This window comes from Gallus gallus, chromosome 21, assembly GCF_016699485.2.
Source record: "Gallus gallus isolate bGalGal1 chromosome 21, bGalGal1.mat.broiler.GRCg7b, whole genome shotgun sequence".
NCBI lineage: Eukaryota > Metazoa > Chordata > Aves > Galliformes > Phasianidae > Gallus > Gallus gallus.
The window spans coordinates 2,719,922-2,741,660 of NC_052552.1; the positions used below are offsets into that span (position 1 = coordinate 2,719,922).

Below are 21,739 nucleotides of genomic sequence, written 5' to 3' on the forward strand. Positions count from 1 at the left end.
TGGGGGTAGGTGATGGAGTGAGGCCCTAGCTTTGGCCAGGCATGAAACAGGAACATCATGGCACCAGGATGGGGATGGCACATGCTGCAGGGACTTGCTCACCACGGCAGGCTCCTTGGCTGGTGACATAGAGGTCCTGGCGTTTTTCACACCTCGACTTCTTCAGCTCACACTCATTGGCGTAGGTCACATCGTCAGAGCCACAGACCTGCCAGGACAGCATGGGCAGCTCTCAGAGAAGGTTTCCTGCCCATGGGATGCCCCAGGAGGCATGTGGCAAGGCCACCAGGCTGAAGGGAGCAAGGACAGCAGCCCAGGAATGCTTAACGTGCTTACCGGGCTGCGTGGCACCGCCAGGCAGGTGAAGTCACACACACAGCGGTCGTCCTCTGCATCCTCATCCCACCAGCCCCCGTAGTGCCGGCACCGGTCCTGCTCACACTCACTCCCATCACCAGAGCCTGAGCCCCCTGAGCCACATTCTGGATGAAAGAGAAGCGTGGTGAGAGGGGGTCCTGGCAGAACCAGGGGAAAGCAGAGGGCTCAAGCAGGGCCACCTTGCCCAGGAGAATGTCCAGACCGCTTCTGAATATCTCCAGCATGAATATCTCCTGGGCCAACGTGCCATAGAATCATAGAATGGCGTGGGTTGGAAGAGACCTTAAAGATCATCCAGTTCCAACCCCTGCTGTGGGCAGGGCTGTCAACCACCAGATCAGGTGGCCCATATGTTAGGATGCTCCTGCCTGTACCTCAGAGAAGATCCCCTCCCCTGCAGAAAGCGAGTTCTCCCATCATTACAATAGGTTAAGCAATGCAAATGGCACGGGCATGCCTTAGGAGCTGACCAGGGGCCTTTCTGCCCAACCTATAAATGCTGTGCTCTGCCTGACTGCCTCTCCGTAAGGTGCCCAGAGCTCCAGCAGCAAGAATGGAGATGTTGCTGATTTCAAAGGCTTCTTTAATTAAAAGGAAAAAAAAAAAAAAAAAAAAAAAAAAAGATGGGGGGAAAAAAAAAAGAAAGGCAAGAAAGGAAAACCTGCCCCTTTTTATTGAGTGATCAAAGGCTGGGAGTTGGCATTACACAGAGAATTATTTAAGATCTTTTCCCAGAGGGACATCAACCTGAAATTCCCAAAGGAGGGCTGTGATCAAACACCATGTTCTGCCTTGCCCTGTCCCTGAGCTCTGCCACGTACTGACATCCTTCCCAGTGCAGTGAGCTGGGGAACGGCAGCATCACAGCAGTGAGGTTTGGGGGAGGTCTGTGCTCTCAGCCTGCATTAACCCATGGCTTCCCCCCACTGAGAGGGGAGCTCAGGAGGCTCTCGGTGTCTGACCACCAGCAAGGCAAGGCTGAGAGGTCCCAGCCTGCTTCCAGAGGGATGCTGAGCTGCTTTACCCAACTACCCAGAGCTAATTAAAAGATGCTATTGAGGAGAGTGGGATCATGGCTAGCAATGGGGGATGCTGCATCCTACAGATGAGCTCCCTCTCCCCAACACTATCCTACTCTGGAAAGGGGTCAGAAAGAGCAGCTTGGTGCTGCCCAGAGCCACCGGCACTGTTCCTGCTGACAGAGCCAAGTGGCAACCATCAGGGAGCAGCACCATGGAACAACCCTGGGCATCCCCATGGAGCATCTCCACCCGGAGCAACCCCTGGGCACCTCAACCACTCCCCTTCCTCCAGAATAAGTGGAACATAAGGCATGCAATTAATGCAGTGATACATTTCCCTCCCCAGGTGGCATCAGCCAAGGGAAGAGCAGCAACCCACCGTCCTCACACGGCCCCATCTTGGCCACCTCGATGCTCTTCTGCTGCTGGCAGGAGGCTGCTCGGAGCTCGCAGCGGTTGTCATAGGTGAGGCCATCGGTGCCACAGACCTGGGCCAGGGGCTGCTGCTCACAGCGGGGACACACACACTGCCCACCCACACATGTGCTGCCGAAGGAGCACACCGTGCTGCCGCAGGACTCTGCAAGGACACCAGCAAGAAATTCCATTGACTCTCATTCCGGCTCCTGGGGGTTGTGCCCCATTACTCCTTTCTCCCAGTTTTAGAGAGGATCCCCATGCACTGTTCAGGCCTTGAACACCAGACCAGCTGGACTGGCTTTATGGGGCTCAACATGCTGCTTTTGCTCAAGTGTCATTTGTTCTAATGAAAAAAAAACAAACTGAGGTAAGGCTTTTAATTCATTGAGAAATCGGCACAGGCGGTTTCCTGTGCTGGGAACGCACACAAGCAAGGAGGAATCACCCTCTGGGGATGGAACCCCTCCCATTTTGATGGCAGCCCACTTCCTTCACTTGGCCCCACACATCCCCACCCTCAGGTTTCTCTGGTGCCTCCCCCAGCACACAAACACCCACAGAGCCTCGGATGGCCCCGGGTGAGCAGGGGGATGCTGAGCATCCGCTCCTCAAAACGCCACTGAAAGGAGCAAGAAGAGGGACGAAGGGGACCTTGCCAGACTCACTGCAGTCGCCTTGGGCAGCCACCAAAATGTTCTTCTGCTGCGTGCACGCTCGGACGTGGAGCTCACACTCGCTGCCGTAGGTGTTGCCATCTGTGCCACAGACAGGCTGGGAGGAGGGCACGCACTCCGTGGGGCACACGCACCGCCCCGTCTCCGCCTCGCAGATGGCCCCAAACTGGCACTTGCCACAGCGGTCTGCAGGGGTGAGGAACAAAAAAGCAGTGGGTTGTATCAGCAGGGCGAGCATTGCTTTGTATGGAAGCGCCAGAGCTGAAATCAAACCCTGCTGCAACCTCATCCCCTGTGCTAAGCCCTGCAGGACCGGAGTTCCTGCAGAGGTGAGGCTGCAGGAGGGAGGAGAGAGACTGCATGGCAATAACTGCTTGTAAAAGCCATCAGGGCCAGGAGTAATTGCGATGAAATGTCACCAGAGCTGTGAGCTGTTACAGCTAAATGGGATGCGGAGAGTACGAGGCTGAGTGTCGTTATGGGGAGCAATAAATCAGTGTCGGCCACGGGAGGAGGAGCGCAGCCCTGGGTGCAGAGCACCTGCTGCCCAGCCTGAAGATTTAAGGGCAGAACAGCAGTATTTGGACAAAACTGCAAGAGCCCAGCAGATTGCACAAAGGAGCACGCGCCACCAGCTTGGGCTCTGCCTGTGTGCAAACACTTCCCGCCTGGCAAAGCTGTGCTGGCACAAGCAGAGAGCCTGCAGATGGGAGAGCTGCACATGACTCTGAGTTGCGTATGCACGGAGGGCTCATGCTAGGAAAGAGGACCTCCACGGGAGAGATCGCAGCATCCATGCCAGCAGCAACCCCCCTCCTGGGGTAAGGATGCACAGTGGCGCCGCGCTCCCCTCCCCCACTTTGCACAGCACAAGTGCATGCGAGCAGCCCCACCACGAGCACCAGGATGGCTGTCTCCTTACCGCAGGGCCCCTTGTGCTTCACCCTGATCTCTCTCTTGAGGACGCAGGCCATGGCGTTGAGCTCGCAGGGGTTGCCGTAGGTGCGGTTGTCGCTGCCGCAGACGGGGTCATAGCGGCCCTGGCACACCTGCTGGCACTCGCACACGGGCTCCCGGTTCTTCACCACGCAGGTGGCCCCAAAAGTGCACTCCACGCTCAGGCAGGGGCTGGGAGTACCCAGGTCTGCAGAGGGGGCATAGGAAATGGGTGGCAGGGTGAGCCCGCTGCCTGCCGAGCATCCCCAGGCACGGTGCACAGCGAGGCATGCTGGCGGCTGCAGCCTGCCTCCCCCAAGCCGTGGCAATGCACAGAGCTCCTGGCCTTGCACCAACCCCTGCCCCCCAGCATAGCATCTCCCCCATGCTCAGCGGAGGTTAGGGTTGGGAAGCAGGCACGAGATCTCCTCCCTGCACGCTTGTTCCTCTGTCCCATGCACCTCGTGGGACTCTGATCAGCCCATAGTTTTTGTACAGATTTCTGCAAAAAGCCCCGTTTGGGTTCCCAGCCAACACCACGAGGCATCGTACTGATGGAGGACAACAGCAGACTTTCCTTTGCCAGAAGCCCACACATTTCATCCCACGCAGCAGTGATGCCATCAGCCTGGGACAACTGAAAATGATGCCTGGCTTCACCACACCCCCTGCCTTCCCCTCCTGGTGGGGCAGGATGAAGAGAGCCACTGTCCTTGCTTCGTCCCAGTCCTCAGGCACCTGGCTCAGGGAGCAGAGCCCTGAGGATGTCCCACAGCATGGGCTGCAGGCTGAGAGGCAGCCATGCCCTCTGCTCTCATAATGGAGTTACTCCATCAAAGTCAGCCGAGCAGCTGGCATCCTTCCCCACAAGATGCCCAGTAGTGAGAAGGTGAGTAGCCAGCCCTTCTGGTGGTGGCAGCAAAAAGGCAATGCTGAGCCTCCTGGCAGAGTTCTGCAAGGCTCTGGGGGAAATCCCCCATGTCCCACACCCCTCCAGCCACTGTGGGCAGCCAAAAGCCAGCAGTGCCCCAGCACTGCCCAGGGACCCACTCCTGTGATTCATCACAAAAGCCCCGAGAACCCAGAGCAAGGAAAGGACATCACTGTAACACATGCTGGACACGGACAAGGACACATCAACAAGAAGGATGTGGGAACAGACAGGGTGGCAGAGGTGAGATGGATGAAGCAGAGGATGCAGCACAGCCTCAGTGGGCAGCACAGGGGGTGGGAAGGGGCAATGCTCTGCCTTCCTACTCTGCAGGGACCGATGTGATGCAGCTGCAGAGTAGGACCAAAGCTTGAGCACTCAGGAGCTTGGCTGCACAATGTGAACCAGCGAGAGAACAGCCCAAAACTTGGGCATGAAAAGGTCTGAATTTGGGGTCTGGCTCTTTGGGAAGTCCCTGCCAAGTCAAAGCTCAGAGCCAAGGGGCTGCAAAGGAACAGGAGGGCAACTGAGGCACAGGGTTACTGCTCTCACCCAGCCCTTCCTCCTCTGTCCTCAATTTCCCTGTGGCTGAAGGGTTTACAAGCAGCTCCCAAGGAGCAGAAGCTGCTCCCCACGGTGCTCCGCCCTGTGGTGCTGCTCACATCTCCTGCTTGTGTTCAACACAAAACACAACACATGTACCATAACCATATCCCCAAACACACAGAGGCAGCATGCTTATATGGAGAGAGAAACCCAAAATGCAGCCCTGGGCACCTGCAGAAGTCAGGGGGGGTTTTGACACCAATTTTGATGTGGGTGGATATAACGAGGAGAGAACAAGCAAGGACCTTCGGCTACGCTATAATCAAGCCCTGCTGACATCCCTTCTCCATCCTGCAGGCAGGGAAAGTGAGGCATGGAAGAAGCACACTGCTTGTTATGCATCCTGGTTGATGCAAGGGCTGGGGAAGCAGGAGGCAGGGAAGGGAGAGGGTTAGTCAGGGGTGAAAGGAGAGGTGAGAGCAACTGGGAGCAGTCCAGAGGTATTGGCTCACAGAGGAGTGGGGTCTCGCACCACCCACCTCTGCTCCCACTCTCATCTGCCTCTAAGGATCAAGGCACAGTCAGCATCCTCCGTTCCGGCAGGAAGCGTGTGGGTCAAGGGGATGGGAGCAGAACAGGGGGAACCTCTCTGTTCCGGGACTCTTAAGGAAAACTGGAGAGGAAGGGAGCAATGGGGAGAGGCCAGGGTTGGCACTGGCTACGGAGAAGGGGAGAAAGCCGACCTCCTAGCAGAGATGTCCGGGTAGGGAGCAGGAGGGTGCTGCGAGGACACAACTCCTTCCTCCAAACAGGCAACACTGTAAAACACAAGACACAGACGAAAAAGGAAAGAGAGAGAGAGCGGAGGGGGAGAGAAAGAGAGCAAAAAGAGGCAGGGAGGAAAAGACAGATGCAACTACAGCCACTTTCCCTCCACCTCCTGGCATGTCATCCCAGCCCTCCTTTCTCAGCAGTCCCATCGTGGTATGAAAGCAGAGAAAGATTAAAAACAGGACCTGAGCTGTTTTGTTTGGCTTTGCCTCCTTTGCCCTGCTGCTGGAAAAGAGGTGTGTGTGAGATTAAAACGTTGCTGCTGTGTTCACAGTCTGCCCTCCGGAAAGCACTTAACCAGAGGGAGAGAAGCTGGGAGGAGGGATGAAATAACAGAGAATACGATGGAGAGGGGATGGACAGGTGCACAGGGAGCGCATCCCACTGTCCTCACTTCATGGACGCAGTGGGAAGGATGGCAGTCTGGCAGCAGGGCAGCTCCCAGCAATAGCTCTCTGCTTGCCCTGGAAATTTGGGATACCATGGGTAATTTGCACCTCGCTTGTCCCCATCCTCCTCTTCCTCCCACAACCAGGGCAGCTGGCATCCCCAGCAGCTTCCAGGGACACAGGAGGTGAAGGACCGAGAAGTGCTTTTCCTGCCCAGAAAGGACTTGGGGATTTGACTCGTAATCATTCAGCAGCCAGAAGCACACTGAAGTGGGTGATTAAAAATAACAGTTGTCATTATATTAAGTGCGATTTTGGGAGCCTGACAAATGATTTTCCAGCAGCTGAGCCTGGCAGGATTAAAACCTAGGACAGGAGCACAAAACCAACCCAACAGACCCAATACACCGGGCTGAATTTCCAAGCATTTCAGAAGGCCTGAAGCACCCAACACCTTATAAAACATCAGCTTAAAACAGGACACAGTTCTATGCCTCTAGTAAAAACAAACCCAAGCTGAAACAACCAGTCCTTCAAACTCAATTCAATGACTGTGTTCAACTTTCTTCACGTGCCATGCAATCATTTTAAGATGGAATGTTCCCAACGTCCTAAGGACCCCCTCTAGCACATACAAAAGCTTCTCCCAGAGATGAGGCAAAGCCACGGCGAGTCCTCCGGAGAGCGTTCCTGCTGGAGGACCTGGAGCTGAGAGAGGTGGGCATGGAAGGGAAGCATGGCAGGAGCAGGGGCTGGCACTACCCTGGGAGGGGAATGAGCGGCGATGGAGAGGAGCTGGTGGGCATCACAGTTATGTCATGTGCTCAACACAGATGGTTCCTCCCCACTTTAGTGAGAACATCAGACAGAGACAAGACACAGACATACATAAGACTGTTGACTGCTGGAAGGAAAAAGAGCACAAGGAGCAGACACTCGGTTGGCTGTAAAATCGAGGAGATCCTGAGGCTTGCTGCGAGGTGGGAACCCAACCACCACTTACCTGCGGGCTTCCCAGCTGAGCCTGCGCGGGACGGACACAGGCTGGGTGCAAGAGGAGGAGAGGTGCAGGCTTACCACAGGGTCCGCTGTGCTTCACTGGGATGGCAGCTTTCTGGTGGCACTCGGCTTTCTGCCGCTCACAGTCGTTGCTGTAGGTGCGGCTGTCGTGGGCGCAGACAGGCCGGTAGGTGCCATCACAAGTGATGCGGTCGCAGGAGCAGCGCGCCGTGCCACGGCGGTTCAGGCAGACAGCATTGAACTTGCATTCATCCTTGCATTTGTCTGGGAAAGGGGAAGAGAGATGCGTTGCATCCCCTGAAAAGGGATGCTCTCCTTTCTGAGAGTGTAGCGAAAAGCAAGAGGTACTCACCCTGGTGCTGGCACTGCCCAGAGCGCACCTTCTGGATCTCCAGCCCCCGGATGGCCCCCGTGCGCCCCATCACACACTCACTGGCATACGTCACCCCATCGTCACCGCACACCGGCTCCCTCTTTGAGGGACAGTTCTCGGGGCGGGAGAGCAGCTCCACCCGGCGGGTGCGGGGGTTCACCCGGCACACACGGTTCATGTCGTTGAGGATGCCCTTACAGGGGTCTACATGGAGCAAAGGGAGGAGGAAAGAGGAGTCAGCTCATATTCTGCCTTGGCAGTGCTTCCAAACCACCCCATCCCACTCCTTGTGTCCCCATCGGGGCTCACGGGGTGCTGGTCCCCCCTTTAAGATCGACATATGTAAGGACTCATGTTGCAGAGCTGCTTGCCCTTTCCAAGGCAACCATCAGATAGGAGGAGCATTTTATTTTTCCAAGCGTTTCCACTCTTTAATCCTGCTATCTGAAATCCCTGCATTTATCAGAGTCCCAGGCTGACAAAGGGAAGGAACGATGCCATGCCCCCCTGGAGAAGGCTGCAGTGGACAGGGTTGCAGATGAGGCCTTTTGCTTTGCCTATCTCAGCACGTGCAGCAATCATGGAAATGAAGGAGCTCCCGCAGGACCTGCCCTATCCATCTCCTGTTTCCCTTCTGGCAAATGCTGCCAGGGCTCGCTGCTGCTCTGAATCACAGCAGGGATGTGTAACCCCTGCTGAGACCTCTACAAACCCAACAAAAACACCAGAATGCTTTGTGTAGATCCAAAATGCTGTAGGTTAGTGAGGGATGTGGTCTGGCTGAGGAGATGAGACAACATGGTGGGGTGGAGAGCTACACAGACATCATCCTGGGGACTGCACGAGGATAGTATTTCAGATATTCATGAGTGCTGCCCAAAGCCCAACCCTCTGCCCTAGAAAAGAGGAGCACCCAACGTGATGCTCCTGACCTGTGCCCATCTCACCCTACTTGAGGCTGAGTGGTGAACACACAACTCATGCTTTTCTAGCTCTGCAGCCTTCCCAAGCACACTCCCACACTCCTTCCCCCAGGGACAAACAGGGGCCTGGCACGTGTCCTGGCTGATCTCATGGCTTTCCTAATGAATACAGTTGCTTTTAATTATAAGCATCCACAGCCATCACGAGACGTCCTTGGAGCGACTGAGCTTTTCCCCCCAGCCCTTCCCACTTCCACCTGCCCTCACCTCTCCCGATGCAAGAAACACTTGCCATGCAACACCCAGTGGGGACCAGGGCACTCACCGCAGGCTCCATCAAACTTCTTGAAGACATTCTCCTGCTTGTCACAGGCGTGCTTGTTGAGGTCGCACTCGCTGCGGTAGTCCTTGCCATCACTGCCGCAGACGATGCTCTCGGCCACACCGCTGCAGGATGCGGGGCAAACACACCTGGCCGTCTGGCCATCTGCAGAGCGGACGCACGTGCTGCCAAAGCTGCACGTCACCTCTGCACAGGGGTCCTTGGAGCCTGAGGAGAGGATGCATAGTGAAAGCACTGCCTCCACCAGCAGCGGTGACCCAGCACCATCCTGCCCTTGGCTTCGGTGGGTGCTGCTGTCCACTCCTAGTGCTGAAGCAGCCAGCTGCATCCACCCCAAAGTGTGCAAAACTAAGCCTTAATCACAGTGCACGGGGAAGGGGAGCTTCCCCCCTGCCTGGGTGCACCCCCAGCTCCTCACTGCCAGCATCTCTTTGAGCAGAACGAGGGTCCTTAAGGCACCTCCTGCAAACTGTAATTAGAGAAAAAGCTTAAGGAGCAATTTCCTCTCCAACAGGGGAGGGCTATGGTGTATTTGCCAGGTTTTTTTTTTTTTCTCCTTCTTAATTTGTCACTTTTTTATGATGATTATTTTAAATAAGTCACTTGGCGCTCTCCCCTCTCTGCTGAGAGCCCCAGCAGGGGAGCCGGGTGCAGATTTATTGCAAGCCAGCGCACTGCATGCGAGAAAGGTCAAGTTAATTTACTCTGAGACGAGGAGACTGGGTCTCATTTACACAGCTCCTTGCTCCCAGCTGGTGAATGCCAGGCTGGGGAAGGGCTTTCATCAGCCCATCCTGCCTGTGCTTGCAGCCGCAGGGCTGAGTCACGGTGGGGAAGTGGAGATGGATGAGAGGGGGCTGCTCCCCCGGGTCTGCTCTGCATCTCTGCAACGCCCTCAGGCCATCAGCCTGCCTGCTTATTATTAAGCACTGCTGGTGGTTCTCTCCTTGTCCCTTCCCGTCAGCACAGCCCTCAGAGCATCGCCAGCCCCAGACGATGCTGTGGGATCTGGAGGAGCACCCCCGTCCTTGCACATTCATGCAGACCCCTCGCCTTCTGCAAGAGGGGACGCAGCCCTGGTTTGTGCTCACCACATGGTCCCTTGCTGATGACCTTGATCCGCCTCTGCTGGTTGCACTGGGCTTTCTCCAGCTCACACTCGTTGCTGTAGGTGGAATAGTCGGAGCCGCAGACAGGAGCCACCACCACAGGGCAAGCTGTCTTCTTGCAGACACAGGAGGCTTGGGAGGGGTCAGTGGGGCTGCGCTCGCACACCGCCCCGAACCCACACAGCATCCCTCGGCAGGCTGCGGACAGAGATGGGGGGCACCTGAGCCACAGGACACCCAAGACAGGGGGCAGAGCCTGGCTTGGGGGGCTGCAGCTCGCAGCGTGGCAGTGGTAGAGGATGATGGCACAGGGAGGAGGAGGGTGCCATCTTCAGATGTCACCTTGCCAACTGGTAAGAGAAAGGAGAATCAAGGAACAGTCCCCGCGTGGGACAGGTCGTCCCGCACACGCTGCTTTATTCGTTGTCATTTATGCAAAGCAGCCAAATCACGTGGCTGGAGGCCCTCCAGGAGGAGATGCGCGAATCTCTTTATCGCATCCACTAATCAGAGCAGCCAGCACAGACCAGTTCAGCATCTGAATTGCTAATGCAGGAGGGAATGTAAATTTTACATTCAGGGGAGGAACGGACAGGACGGATGTCCCCAAACTCAGCTGACGCAGGTGAGACAGAGGGAGCAAGAGATGCTGGAGCTTTCTGCCAGTGCCGGGCAGTCTGTGTGTCTCACCACTGCGTACACAGCGTACATTAGAGATAGAGATTGACCTACATAATGGCAGAACAAGAAATCATAAAAGGCAAAATAAAATGAGCTCGACAGTGGCTCATTTACACTTCAATTCCCGGGCGTTTGCCTTGGACTGCCTTGAGATTTCGAGCTCATATGCACAGCAACAATGCGCCACTAAGAGACTAATATCATCAAATAAAAAAGAACTCTCTTTCTCTCCTGCCCAATATCTAAAAGCAATTTATCATTTTTACGAAGCGCTCTGGATAGTCTCTCCTGCTCTTCCATTGCTGCTCTTTCTCTCCCTCTTCCGTTCTTACAACTGCTGATAAGCCTCTTGAGCTCTGAGATTAGAGGGTGCAGGGGAGGATGGTAAGCAAGGAATGGGAATGGCAGGACAAGTGGTGGCTCCTCTGTCCCCTCCCTGTGGTGCTGGGTGTGCAAAGCAGAAAAGCACCCGAGGACAAAGAGGCTCCTTCCCCTAGAACCAGACCATGAGTTTTGCACAGCATGTCACAGAACTATGGAACCGTTTGAGTTGGAAGGGGCTTTTAAAGGTTGTCTAGTCCAGCTCCCCTGCACTCAACATGGACATCCATAGCTAGATCAGGTTCACAGAGCCCCACCCTGCCTGACCTTGATTGTCTCCAGGGATGGGGCATCCACCACCATGTCCATGTCCACTACTACCATGCTCATCCTGCTGCCATCTGGGGGGACTGCAATTGAGGCACACACCAGCTCAGCTCCATACAGCCCATGCATCCCTCTCACTTTGCCCTCCATGCCAGCAGTCAGTTGGACAACACTGCCAATTAAGCCAAAACTCCACTAATCGCCCTAACCCTTCTTCAAAGTAATTTTTAACATGGTTGATTCAGATCTGGTGCCACACTTGGTTGTACCACGTTTAAAGCAACCCACTTCATACTCATGTTGCCCACTGTATTTAGGAATGTCTCAGTTTGAAGTGGTAAAAGAAATGGTAAATGACAAAAAGGCAACAAAGTATTGCAAAGTTAAAAGAGCCAGGCTACATAACGAACACTGATATTCTATCAGAATTGAAGTCTGTCTATTCTTCTGTCTAGAACTCTACTCCGTAAACACACCAGGAATATCAGAGGCCACCATACAAACAAAAGAGATAGTAAAGAACATCCATTTACCTCCAGGCCCAAGTAGGAAGGTCAATTCCCATTCCCATCCCAGTAAGCTCCATCAGTGCACAGCATAGGCAGCCAGGCACACACGGGATAAGGACCCTGCATCACTGATCAGGCCAAGAAGCAAAGCAAGACACACAAACACTTCAAACCAGAAACAAATTGTGACAGGCAAATTGGCTGTTTAAGTTCCTTTCACTTCTAATCACCACCAGTGCTACCAGTGAGGAAACCTATTCGTTCCCAGCAGACGGATTTAAACCTCACCCACCCCACACTGCGGTGCGTTTGGATGATATGAGCTCAGAACCCATCAGAATAAAACCAAGTGCCTTAATTCCCCCGCCAGACGCGGGAGGTGGAACAGACTGAGATTCAGAGGCAGCCTCCTCCTTCCCAAGCACCTCTCTAATTTTATCTGGGAGGATGCAAGAAGCGTGACCATAACTGATGTGAGAGGAGTAAGAGTGGGAAATCACGCAGCCCATGCCTGTTCCCCAGCTCACTAAAAAAAAATGCCTTATGCAAAAAAATCTAAACGATAGCAATCACCAGGTCCCTGAAGACAATAGGTAAGCAGCTCAATATAAGCAGTAGGGATAAATAACAAGCTGGCTTTGTCAAATGCTTTGAGATCTTGAGGTGAAAAGCTCTACCTAATAAGCCCGAAGCATTCGCGTTATATTTATGATCATTGTGATTAAAGTGAAGAAAGACCCCAATATCAAAATCCCAAGATAAATAAACAAAAAACAACACTGGAGCAGCATCATGAAGCAGATTGCCTCTTCACCCCAGGGCCGCAGGGGGCTGTGTCCCGCCTACCACCATTCCTGCCTTGTCCCCAAGGATGGGGAGGTAATCGGTGGGCTACAGTGGTGGCTTGTGACATCCCAAATACAGTGGTCAATGCTGGATTCCTCCATGAAAGTGGTGAAGCCACTATCATGGGGCAGCCAGAAAGGTGGTTGTGGTAAGCAGCACTCCTGGAGGATGGGCGAATATCTTCACGGAGAGGGCATGGGTGAGTAAATTTCTTCATGGAAAAGGCAAGGATGAGTAAATCTCTTCATGGAAAAGACAAGAATGAGTAAATCTCTTCATGGAAAAGACAAGAATGAGTAAATCTCTTCATGGAAAGGGTAAGGATGAATGAATTTCTTCCTGAAAGGGGTAAGGATAAGTTTTTTTTTTCATGGAAGGGGTAAGGATGAGCAAAGTTCTCCATGGAAAGAATAAAGACAAGCAAATCTCTTCATGCAAAGGGTAAGGAGCAAATATCTTCATGGAAGGGGAGCAGGCATGCAAATTTCTTCACGAAATAGTATGGATGAGCGAATTTCTTCATGGAAATTTGATGAGCAAATGTCTTTGTGAAGAGGATGGCTGAGCCTTGGAATGGTCTACCCAAGGCAGTGGTGCAGTCGTCAGCCCTGAGTCATTTCAGGCACATGGATGTGGCACAAATGGATGCGGCTCAGTGATGGCACCCAGCAAGCCAGGCTGGTGGTAGGACTTGGTGATCCTGGAAGCTTTTCTCAACCTAAACCATCAGGCCGAGGAGCAGCGGTGCATCATGACAGCGCGGCCGACATGAATTCTGCATGAGCCTGATGCGCGTTGCCATGGAGACGTGCGAGGCCTGCGCTCCCGCCGAGGCCTGTCTGCGCGCATCGCCTGCTCCGGGCCCACCCTCCTTGCCATCAATATTAATTACTTGCTCGTCGAGACAGAGGGAGCCGCCTGCCCCATCACCACGGCATGACAACACTCACACCGCCCAGAATTGGCAGAGCCATGCTTAACCCGGCGGGTCTGGCCTCTGAGATGGTGCTGGAAGGCAGCATCATCCACCCAGTTTGGGAACCCCTGTGATGCTCTGGGGTACAACCCCAGCAGCTCCAGCCTTGCCCAGCCACAGCCATGGAGAGCCCCTTGAAGCACTTCTCCCTTCCAAAAACCACCAGGACCCGAATCTGAGCGAAGCACCACAGCCCCAGCTCCCATACAGAGCACACAGCCCAGCCCCTGCAGCAGAGCAGGGCTGCCCTCGTGTTTCTGTAATTAAGAGGAGGAAAAGCTGATCGTTTGGAAGATCTGAAAGCAAAATCTTGTGCTGGAGGCGGTGGTGAGCAAGGTGAAGGTGGTGCCGGAGGCGGGCAGGGCAGGGGGAGGTGAAAGCATCACCTCCTTGGGCTCTGAGACATCAAAGCTGCTCTTGCAAATCAAACACCATCTTAAAAGGCTCTCTCATTAATCTGTCAGAGCCCCGCTGTGACAGCGGCTCGGAGCAAGATGTCACGGCTCCAAATCACTGGGAGGATTCATCAGAGAGGGGAGCGGGACAGGAAGGAGCCCCAGCAGTGGGGTTCTGTCCGACCCAGTGCACTGAGAGCACATAGGCTCCCCTGGGGAGCAAGCTCTGCCCCAGCACAGCAGCAAAACCCAAAGAACTGATGGCAGCAGGCGTGCACCCAACTGGGATGCAGCCTGCACCGAGCCTGCACGAGGAGGCGAGGGGAAAACACCCATGCATCATTCCAAGCTTCTCCCACCAGCTGTGTACTGCAGAGCGGGGTGTTTACAAAGCAGGGAGATGAGGAGCAGCCGGCTGGGTGCCCGCAGGGAACACAGCTCCTCCCCAGCTGCAGCGGGTCCACAGCCCATCTCCATCTGTGCTGACAGGCGGGCTCAGCACGCTGCCCTTTGGTGCCCTTTCCCAAGGCTGCAGGCTCCAGCAAAGCTTTTCAGCAAGGTTTGCTCACGCTGGCTGCGAGGAGCTCACCCATACCCCGTGTGTGGCATCCAGTTGGCTGCCCACAATCATCCCCCTGCGCATTTGCAGCTCCTGCTCTTGGCAAACACCTCTCCATCACCAAGACAGTGAGGTTCGCACTGTGCCACTGTGACCTCAGGACACACTCCTACAAAAGCAGCATTCACTGGTCAGCACAACCTCTTGCAAAGCGCAGAGCCTGGCAGTGTTTGCTGACTTGGGAGCTTGTAGTGATGCAAGCTTCATGCAACAACTTCAGCACAGCACGGCCAAAGGGAAGAAAACGCAAAGCCCTTTGCGATGCTGCTGCTCTGTCACAAGGCTAAATGCTGTATCTTGAGAGACGTGGGGCACGGATGTGGGGGCAACAAGGTAAGGCTCAAGGACCGCAATCTTATCAAGGACCTGATGCAGGGAAAAGTGGGAACACCTTTGCAGGTTCCCCATCTACTTCTCCTCTAACACTTAAGCCACATAACATGAAAGCACATAAATTGATCCCCAAGAGAAAGCTCAAACCTCGCTGTAAATGGAGAGGAAAATGCTCTCAAGAGATCAAAAGTGGTGTCTAATAACTGCTGCTACCTTATCTACTGCTCAGCTTTTTTGAAGAGCTATGTTTAGCTTCTCTCCTCTCTCCAGAGCAACCCTGCACCATTCCAAACTGGCTCAGCCACCAGCAGAGCCCTGCTGTTCCAAAGGGATGGTTCAGCTCTTCTCTTCCCGTCTCCTCCCTCTCCTCCACACTGAGCAGGTAAAGAGCACCAGTACTCCAACATGGGGCACAAACCTCCCCCTGCTCCCCATCGCTCCAAGGATGGAAGACCTTCCCCTGCTCCCGGCTGGGATCAGCCCGGCTGCCAATTCATTCTGCAGGATCCAAGTCTCACGTTGGCTCCTGTCAAAAGAGGACTAGGCTAGGATTAGCAGCCAAAACCAGCAGGGTGTTCCAGTGCTGCCAGGCACAAAGGGAATAGGATTGAAGAGACTGTTTTATTTTAAGTTATATTTGTATGGCTTGTCTCCCAGGCTAGCCGAGCATCTCCTCCCCTGTTCCCTTGATCAGGTGCAGAGCTGCCTGGAGAGCCACCTGGCTCTGAGAAAAGAGGAGCTCCAGGCTTTATCCCCATGTCCGACCTTTCCTTAGGGCAAAGCAAAGCCAGCCCACAGCCAAGGCTCTCCCCACCTCCCCTCCTTTTACAGCCTCCCACCAGCCAAGGGACCTGCACCTGCACCTGTGTGTTCCAGTGCAAGTGGAGGGGACACTAGGTGACAAGTGACAGGACGTGAGGAAGCAGTCTCAAGCTGAGTTTAGACCAAACGTAAGGAAGGACTTCATGGAGAGAGTGGCTGAGCATTAGAAAGGGTTCCAGTGCCCGGGGCAGTGATGAAGACCCTGTCCATGGAGGAACTACAGAGCAACCAAGGGGAGGTGAGCAACTGATGCAACTTCCAAGCCCAAAGCAGTTATTTCCCAACATCTGTTCTCCAGAGCCAGAAGAATACAATATCCAGGATTGAGAGCACTAGAGCACTAACCAGCTGATTTCCTAAGCCAGTACAGAAAGCCACCTGCACCAGCACTTCCCTGCCTATCCCCATGTCTGGGACCAGTCAAGCTCTGCTTTGCAAACCCTGTATTTATGTCCCCATCTCATGCGTCACTGCTGCTTTTATGCATCCATAAGTAAGCATCGAGAGCTGCTCCCAGGCCTGGCAGGTTGGGCCAACATCACTCCATCCTCATTCGCCAAAACAAAATGGGTGTTCAACCCTCTCTGCCTTCTGGGATGTATCCAAGCCCAACAGGGATGGGACCTGAGCCTTTCCCACAGCTGCTCGGTACCATAAGCACAACTACCAGCAAGAGATGACACCCCAGCCAAACCATCACAGCTTTCCCATCTACGAGGGTTGCTCAGTAGAACAGCTCCATCTTGTTCCTCACTGGAACAGGAGCAGAGCGTGCATGGGCACGGTGCAAGCAGAGCAAACAACACAAACCTCCGCATCTCCCACATGCGACTCCACCAAGGGGTGCTGCAAACAAACAGAGCTCCAACCACTCATCACAGATGCTTGAAGAACACCCACTGAATCCTCCCTCTCGGTTCATCTCGCTCCAGGGGGTGCAGAAAGGTGCAGCCCACCCTGTGCTGCACCTGCCCAAGCAGTGCTGCCCTGGGGGGCATGGGAGGTATTTGCAGCACCAGGAGGAGGCACCTCACCTGGCTCAGCACCAACCATGGTACTTTTCCATCTCCCGTGGGGACCAGAGATCTTTGGGTGTATGTCATCTGGATGGGCAGGGCTGCTCATATTTTGGAGCCCTAAGCTAGGAGTTACACCTACATTCGTTTTTATTTTTGCTTTAGATATCTTCTCCGGTCCAATTATAGATTAATCACATTTTATCTAGCATCCGTTTCTCCCCCGCCTCCTTCCCCACCCCCATCAGAGAAGGAAAGAAAGAAACAAACGTGTTATTAATTGGCTGCAGTTTTTCTGCTGGGTTCTTCTCTGTGCACATGAGATGAGGGAGGATGGGGAAGGTGGCTGGGGAAGGAGCCTGCCAGCAGAAAGCAGGGCAGTTGAAGCCTGATTTGCAAAGAAAACACAGCTCATACGATGACATTATCTGAGCACATGCTTGCCTGCCAGCAGCTTTTAAACCCATTGGCTGCCAGGAAGCAAAGTTCTACAGATGTGTGGATCTGGCATGGCCACACGCCACAGGTGCGTGTGCCACTTGCTTTGCTTTTTGCTCCTCTCTTGCAGAACTTCTGCACCTCCACCTTCCCAGTTCCTTTTCCCAAAACCCACACAGCACAGCCACTGAACTCAGCACTGCTGCTTTCTAAGGACCCTTTCTCCAGTCCCCACAACCTCAGCAGACGAATAAGCAATGCTGCCAGAACACAGCAGAGACCCCATCTGCTCCTCCAGCCCTTCCCCACTTCCAGAACGCTTCGCACAAGCAGCAGAAGGGCAGAGGCTCTGCCCTGCCTCCTTACCCGGGGATAAATGCATCCCCAGGGAGGGTGAGCAGCGAGCTGCTCTTCTCTGAGCACAGATAGATCACAAAATAGATCACTGGGTCAGGGAGGCTCCGGCAATTTGCCTTCATGGGAAACAAGCTGCAGGAAGCAGGGGTGTACTCACCATCTCGAGGGGTCGGCGGGGTCTGGGTAAAATAGCTATTGGGCTTGTCTGCAAAGAAAGAAAACAAGGAACTATCAGCAGCGTTATTGCACACACTCATCCTCCCCCACAGCTTCTCTCCCTGGTGGATATGGGGCCATGGAGCACCTGCAGTGAGCAGGGAGCAGCAGGAGCAGCCCCAGGAGCCTGGCTCTCCCGCTGGCACCACTGAGCATCTCTGGCTGCAGCCCTCCTCTGTGCCATTTGGCCATGGCTGCAGTGCAAATCCCACTATGTGGGCCATTGCTTGGGACAGGGACAGCACCAGGGGAGCCCAGAAAAGAAGAGGGGACAAAGGAAGAGAGGCAAACAGAATATCCCAAGGATAGGACTGTGAGGCACAGCCCTGCCATCAGCCAGTCCTTTGCGTTTGGAAAAGCAGAATATTTTCAGTCAGGAGCAGCCTACAGCTGGTGTCAAGCTGCCACCTAGTAAGCAATGCACCCATGGCAGCAGAGGGGACACACTGCTTCCTTACCACCCAAGCATTCCCCTTCCCATTGCCTCTGCCCTACTCTGGGCAATAATTTTGCAATGCATTCACACCTTTTACCAGCTGCCCAAGCACACACACCCAGGGAAGCTGTGCACCCCAAAGCTGGAGGATCCACCTGCCCTCTTAAGGCTCTCCTCCCTGCAGGTGCATTCCAGCATCAAGGAGGCCAATGACACCACTGCATGGAGCGTGCCTAGAGAAAGGCAAGTGAGCACCCGTGCAAGGATGAGGCCACAGAGCAGCCAGCAGCACGTGGCTGTGTGCAATGGTTCAGCCACGCCAGAAGCAGACCGGCAGCCTGAGCACCGAGAAAGGGCTTCCACCTCTCCCCAGCCTTCTCCTGCTTCTCCTTCCCCTTCCCTGCCCTGCTCCTCCCACGCGCCCGGGGGGCACCTACAGTTATTGAGGAAGAGCAGCACAGCAAATCCCAGCGTGGAGGTGGCCAGGAGGATGAGGCAAATGTTGCACGGGATCATGAAGTAGCGCACCACCAAGGAGACCTTGTGCTGGTACAGCCGGTCCCGCTCCAAGGCCCCCGGTGCCATGGGGTACTGGCAAGCCGTCATGCTGTGCTCAAAGTTCAACCTGCTGGTGACCCATCCAAGGCAGAGCGGCCACGAGGCTCACACAGATGCCCTCCGTTCCCCTCTTTTCGGCAGCAGCAAGACCCCAGTTTTCCCAGAGGTTCCCATCCTCTAGGGAACAGGAGGGCAGGGCAGGTTGGTGGCACCTTCAGGACCAAGAGTTCATCCCCACATCTGCCATCATGGGTCCGAGTGTGCTCTGGAGAGACCCTCCCAGCCCCGTGCTCAGCAATGCCCCTTCCAGCCAGGGAGACGTCAATCCGTGCGTGCCAGCAGAGAGCGGGCAAAGAAACCACGAGCAAAAGTGCTGAGAGCTCAACTCCTGCCTCCAAGCCCACCAGAACGGTGGCAAGTATGCTGGGGGGCCACCGCAGCACCCCCACACTTCAGTACCTGTGAGCAGGGCTGGCAGAGGAGCAGCGGGAAGGGGACCAGCATGGGACCCCGCTCTCAGCCTCCACGTCCTCCCAATGGCTCCGGGGATGCCGCTGTTCCCTCCACGCTCCTCGCACCTCTTGCAGCTCCTCAGGACGAGCACTCCCAATCCCGTACCCCACAGACAGGGCTGGGGAGGACCCCCACGAGCTGCAACCCCTCTCACAGCGACCGCAAATCCAAATCCATCCCCGCTCTGCTGGTGCGCAGCTCTCCCCCGCCGCCTCGCCAGCTCTCCGGCACCCTCCCAGCCCTCGGGCCAGCAGCAAGGGGCCACCGCCTCGCTCGTCCCCCTCCGCGAGCTGTCACCTCGCCGGCAGGGAGCACGCTGCCAGCTGTCACCTGCGTGGTGGCCGGGATGGGCCAGCTCCCCTTCTCACACTGCTGTGACATGCCAGTCCGTCCCAAAGCGGTCCCCGTCCCTCGCCGAGCCGGGCATCAAGAAAGCGACCGTGGGAGCGATGCGTGCGATGTGACAGCGCTCAGCCCTCATCCACCCCGCGTGCGGTCAGAGGGCTGAGCGGCACCAGACAATAAAATGACAAGGGAAAAGGAGGAAAAAAAAAGCCAAGCAACTGCGTGTCCCCGCCTGCCCCACGCCCCGAAGTTTCTCCGCCTCGCTCCGCTCCGGTGTCCCGCTCCCTCCGGAGAGGAACGGCTGCCGACAATAGGGATGAGAAAGGAGGAGGAGGAGGAGGAAGGACGCCGGGTCGTCCGCTTCGCCCGTGCCCGTGGTGGGAGCAGGAACGGCTGTGAACAAAGGCAGCGGGCAGCGCTCTGCCCCAACGCTCGAGGAGCACAAAGGCAGCGGGAGCTCAGCTCGGCTCCTCGCCCTTCGTCCCCGCGCCGCAGCCACCTGCGAGCATCCCCGCCAGCATCCCGCTGCTCCCGGCGAGACGGAGCGCGGGGTCCTCCTCGCCCTGCTCCCCCGGGAGAGCACGGGAAGGGGAAAAAAAAATCCCTCTCCTCCGCCTCTTCCCCCCACCCCCTTCGCCTTTTCATTCGTGAACTAAAGATGTTGGGAGAGGCGGGGACTGCACTGTCAAAACTCATTATGCCTCCCCCGACAGCGCCTCTGCCCGAGCCCCCTCCCCGCTCCGCCCGCCTGGGCCAGGACCCCCAGGAGCCAAACGGAGCGGAGCACGAAAATCAGCAATAAAAACAACGCCAGCCGTTTTTAAGATACGTATTAGAAAGAGAGCGAGGTGCAATTACACCTTCTGGCACGCTCGGAGCTGGGGAGGTAAGGAAGAAACCCGTGCCTGGGCGAAATGCTGCCCTACGGGAACAGAAAATTCTCCCTGGGAATTTCTGGAACATCACAAAAAGGTGCGGAGTGCTCCGGTCCTCTCCTCCTTTTGGTCACCACCACGCAGGTGACCAAGTCCTTGACCCGGGCTTGGCATCCTTCTGCATCTCCCATGCACGCAGGTGCCCGGAGCCTGCAGCACAGCAATGCCCAGCCCATGGCCTCACTGCTCTCCTCGGGTCAGGGGCTCACTGGAAACTCATCTTCCCCCCCCCCCCTCACCCCCTCCTGATCCCAGCAAGGCTTGGCTTCCCATAAAGAAGAACAAAAATCCCCAAAGCAAAGCGAGGCCATTTGCATCCCCCTGGTGCATGTTTACACATGCAAATCAGCCTGGCACAGTCCTCCCTTTCTTCCCGGGGCTGCAGGACTAGGAATCCCCCCCCTTCAGCCATTGGGGGCCACTTGTAGGGGCAGCTCTGCAGGAGCTCCCTGTGCGTGTCCTGTGGGAGGCAGGTTCCAGCTCCAGCCCAATGCATCCTCAAACAGCACAACATCCACACCTTTGCCCTCTGTGTACTTCGGATGGGGTTTCATGGTCAGAGGAGCCACCCGCATTGGGGATATATCACACCTGCCAGGTCTGCGTGGGCCAGCAGTTTTGTTTGCTATCCCCAGCACACACTTTTCATGCTTTGGGCACCGTGAAGGACCAGACAGAAGAATATAGCACAACCACTGCGGTGACAAACCACCTCAGGCTCCCCAAACCTGGCTCACAAGAGCTGCCCGGCCTCAGGCACAGCTGCTACTCCTCTATTACGGGGAAGAAAACATTATCTTTGTGCACATCCATCCTCCCCCCCCCGCCCATTTCTCCAAATGAAAGCGTTCGACGCATTAAGGCCTCCGTGTGGTCACCAGCCACTGGAAAGGCTGGTGCTGTTAATGGGTTTATTGCTGGGCTTTCACAGCCAGGATGTCACAGCTGCTGCCAGCACACAGTTGATGGGCAGAAGGGGCTGGGTGGGGTGGGGTCCCCAAGCCCACAGCTGCAGATGTGGGCTCCATCTCGGGTCAGTGCATCGTGGTGGTCCATGCACGGTCCCTGGATAACGGGGTCCACACGCATCCCATAGATGGGGGAATGCTCACATGCATTTTGCAGGACACCAGCCTCAAGTGGGATGAAACACCACCAGCAGACACCCGTTTCATTCCCTTTGCCTCTTCATTCCTCCTTA

At 55.4% G+C, this 21,739-nt stretch overlaps 1 protein-coding gene across 5 annotated transcripts in view; it reads right to left on the minus strand.

Annotated features, from left to right (window-relative positions):
- Positions 1-21,739, minus strand: part of AGRN (agrin) — a 63,637-nt gene that overhangs the window by 18,085 nt on the left and 23,813 nt on the right. For 4 of the 5 annotated variants that reach the window (XM_015296845.4, XM_015296843.4, XM_015296842.4 and 1 more), the window contains 10 exons: positions 17,693-17,740; positions 9,878-10,093; positions 8,769-8,993; positions 7,500-7,724; positions 7,205-7,411; positions 3,417-3,638; positions 2,486-2,680; positions 1,780-1,980; positions 337-482; positions 103-208 (listed from right to left, as the gene is read on the minus strand). In XM_015296845.4, coding sequence (XP_015152331.3) covers positions 103-208; positions 337-482; positions 1,780-1,980; positions 2,486-2,680; positions 3,417-3,638; positions 7,205-7,411; positions 7,500-7,724; positions 8,769-8,993; positions 9,878-10,093; positions 17,693-17,740 — 1,791 coding nt within the window. Of the gene's footprint in view, positions 1-102; positions 209-336; positions 483-1,779; positions 1,981-2,485; positions 2,681-3,416; positions 3,639-7,204; positions 7,412-7,499; positions 7,725-8,768; positions 8,994-9,877; positions 10,094-17,692; positions 17,741-18,624; positions 20,187-21,739 lie in introns of those variants that run through there. The other variant, XM_025142490.3, reaches the window with a different exon arrangement.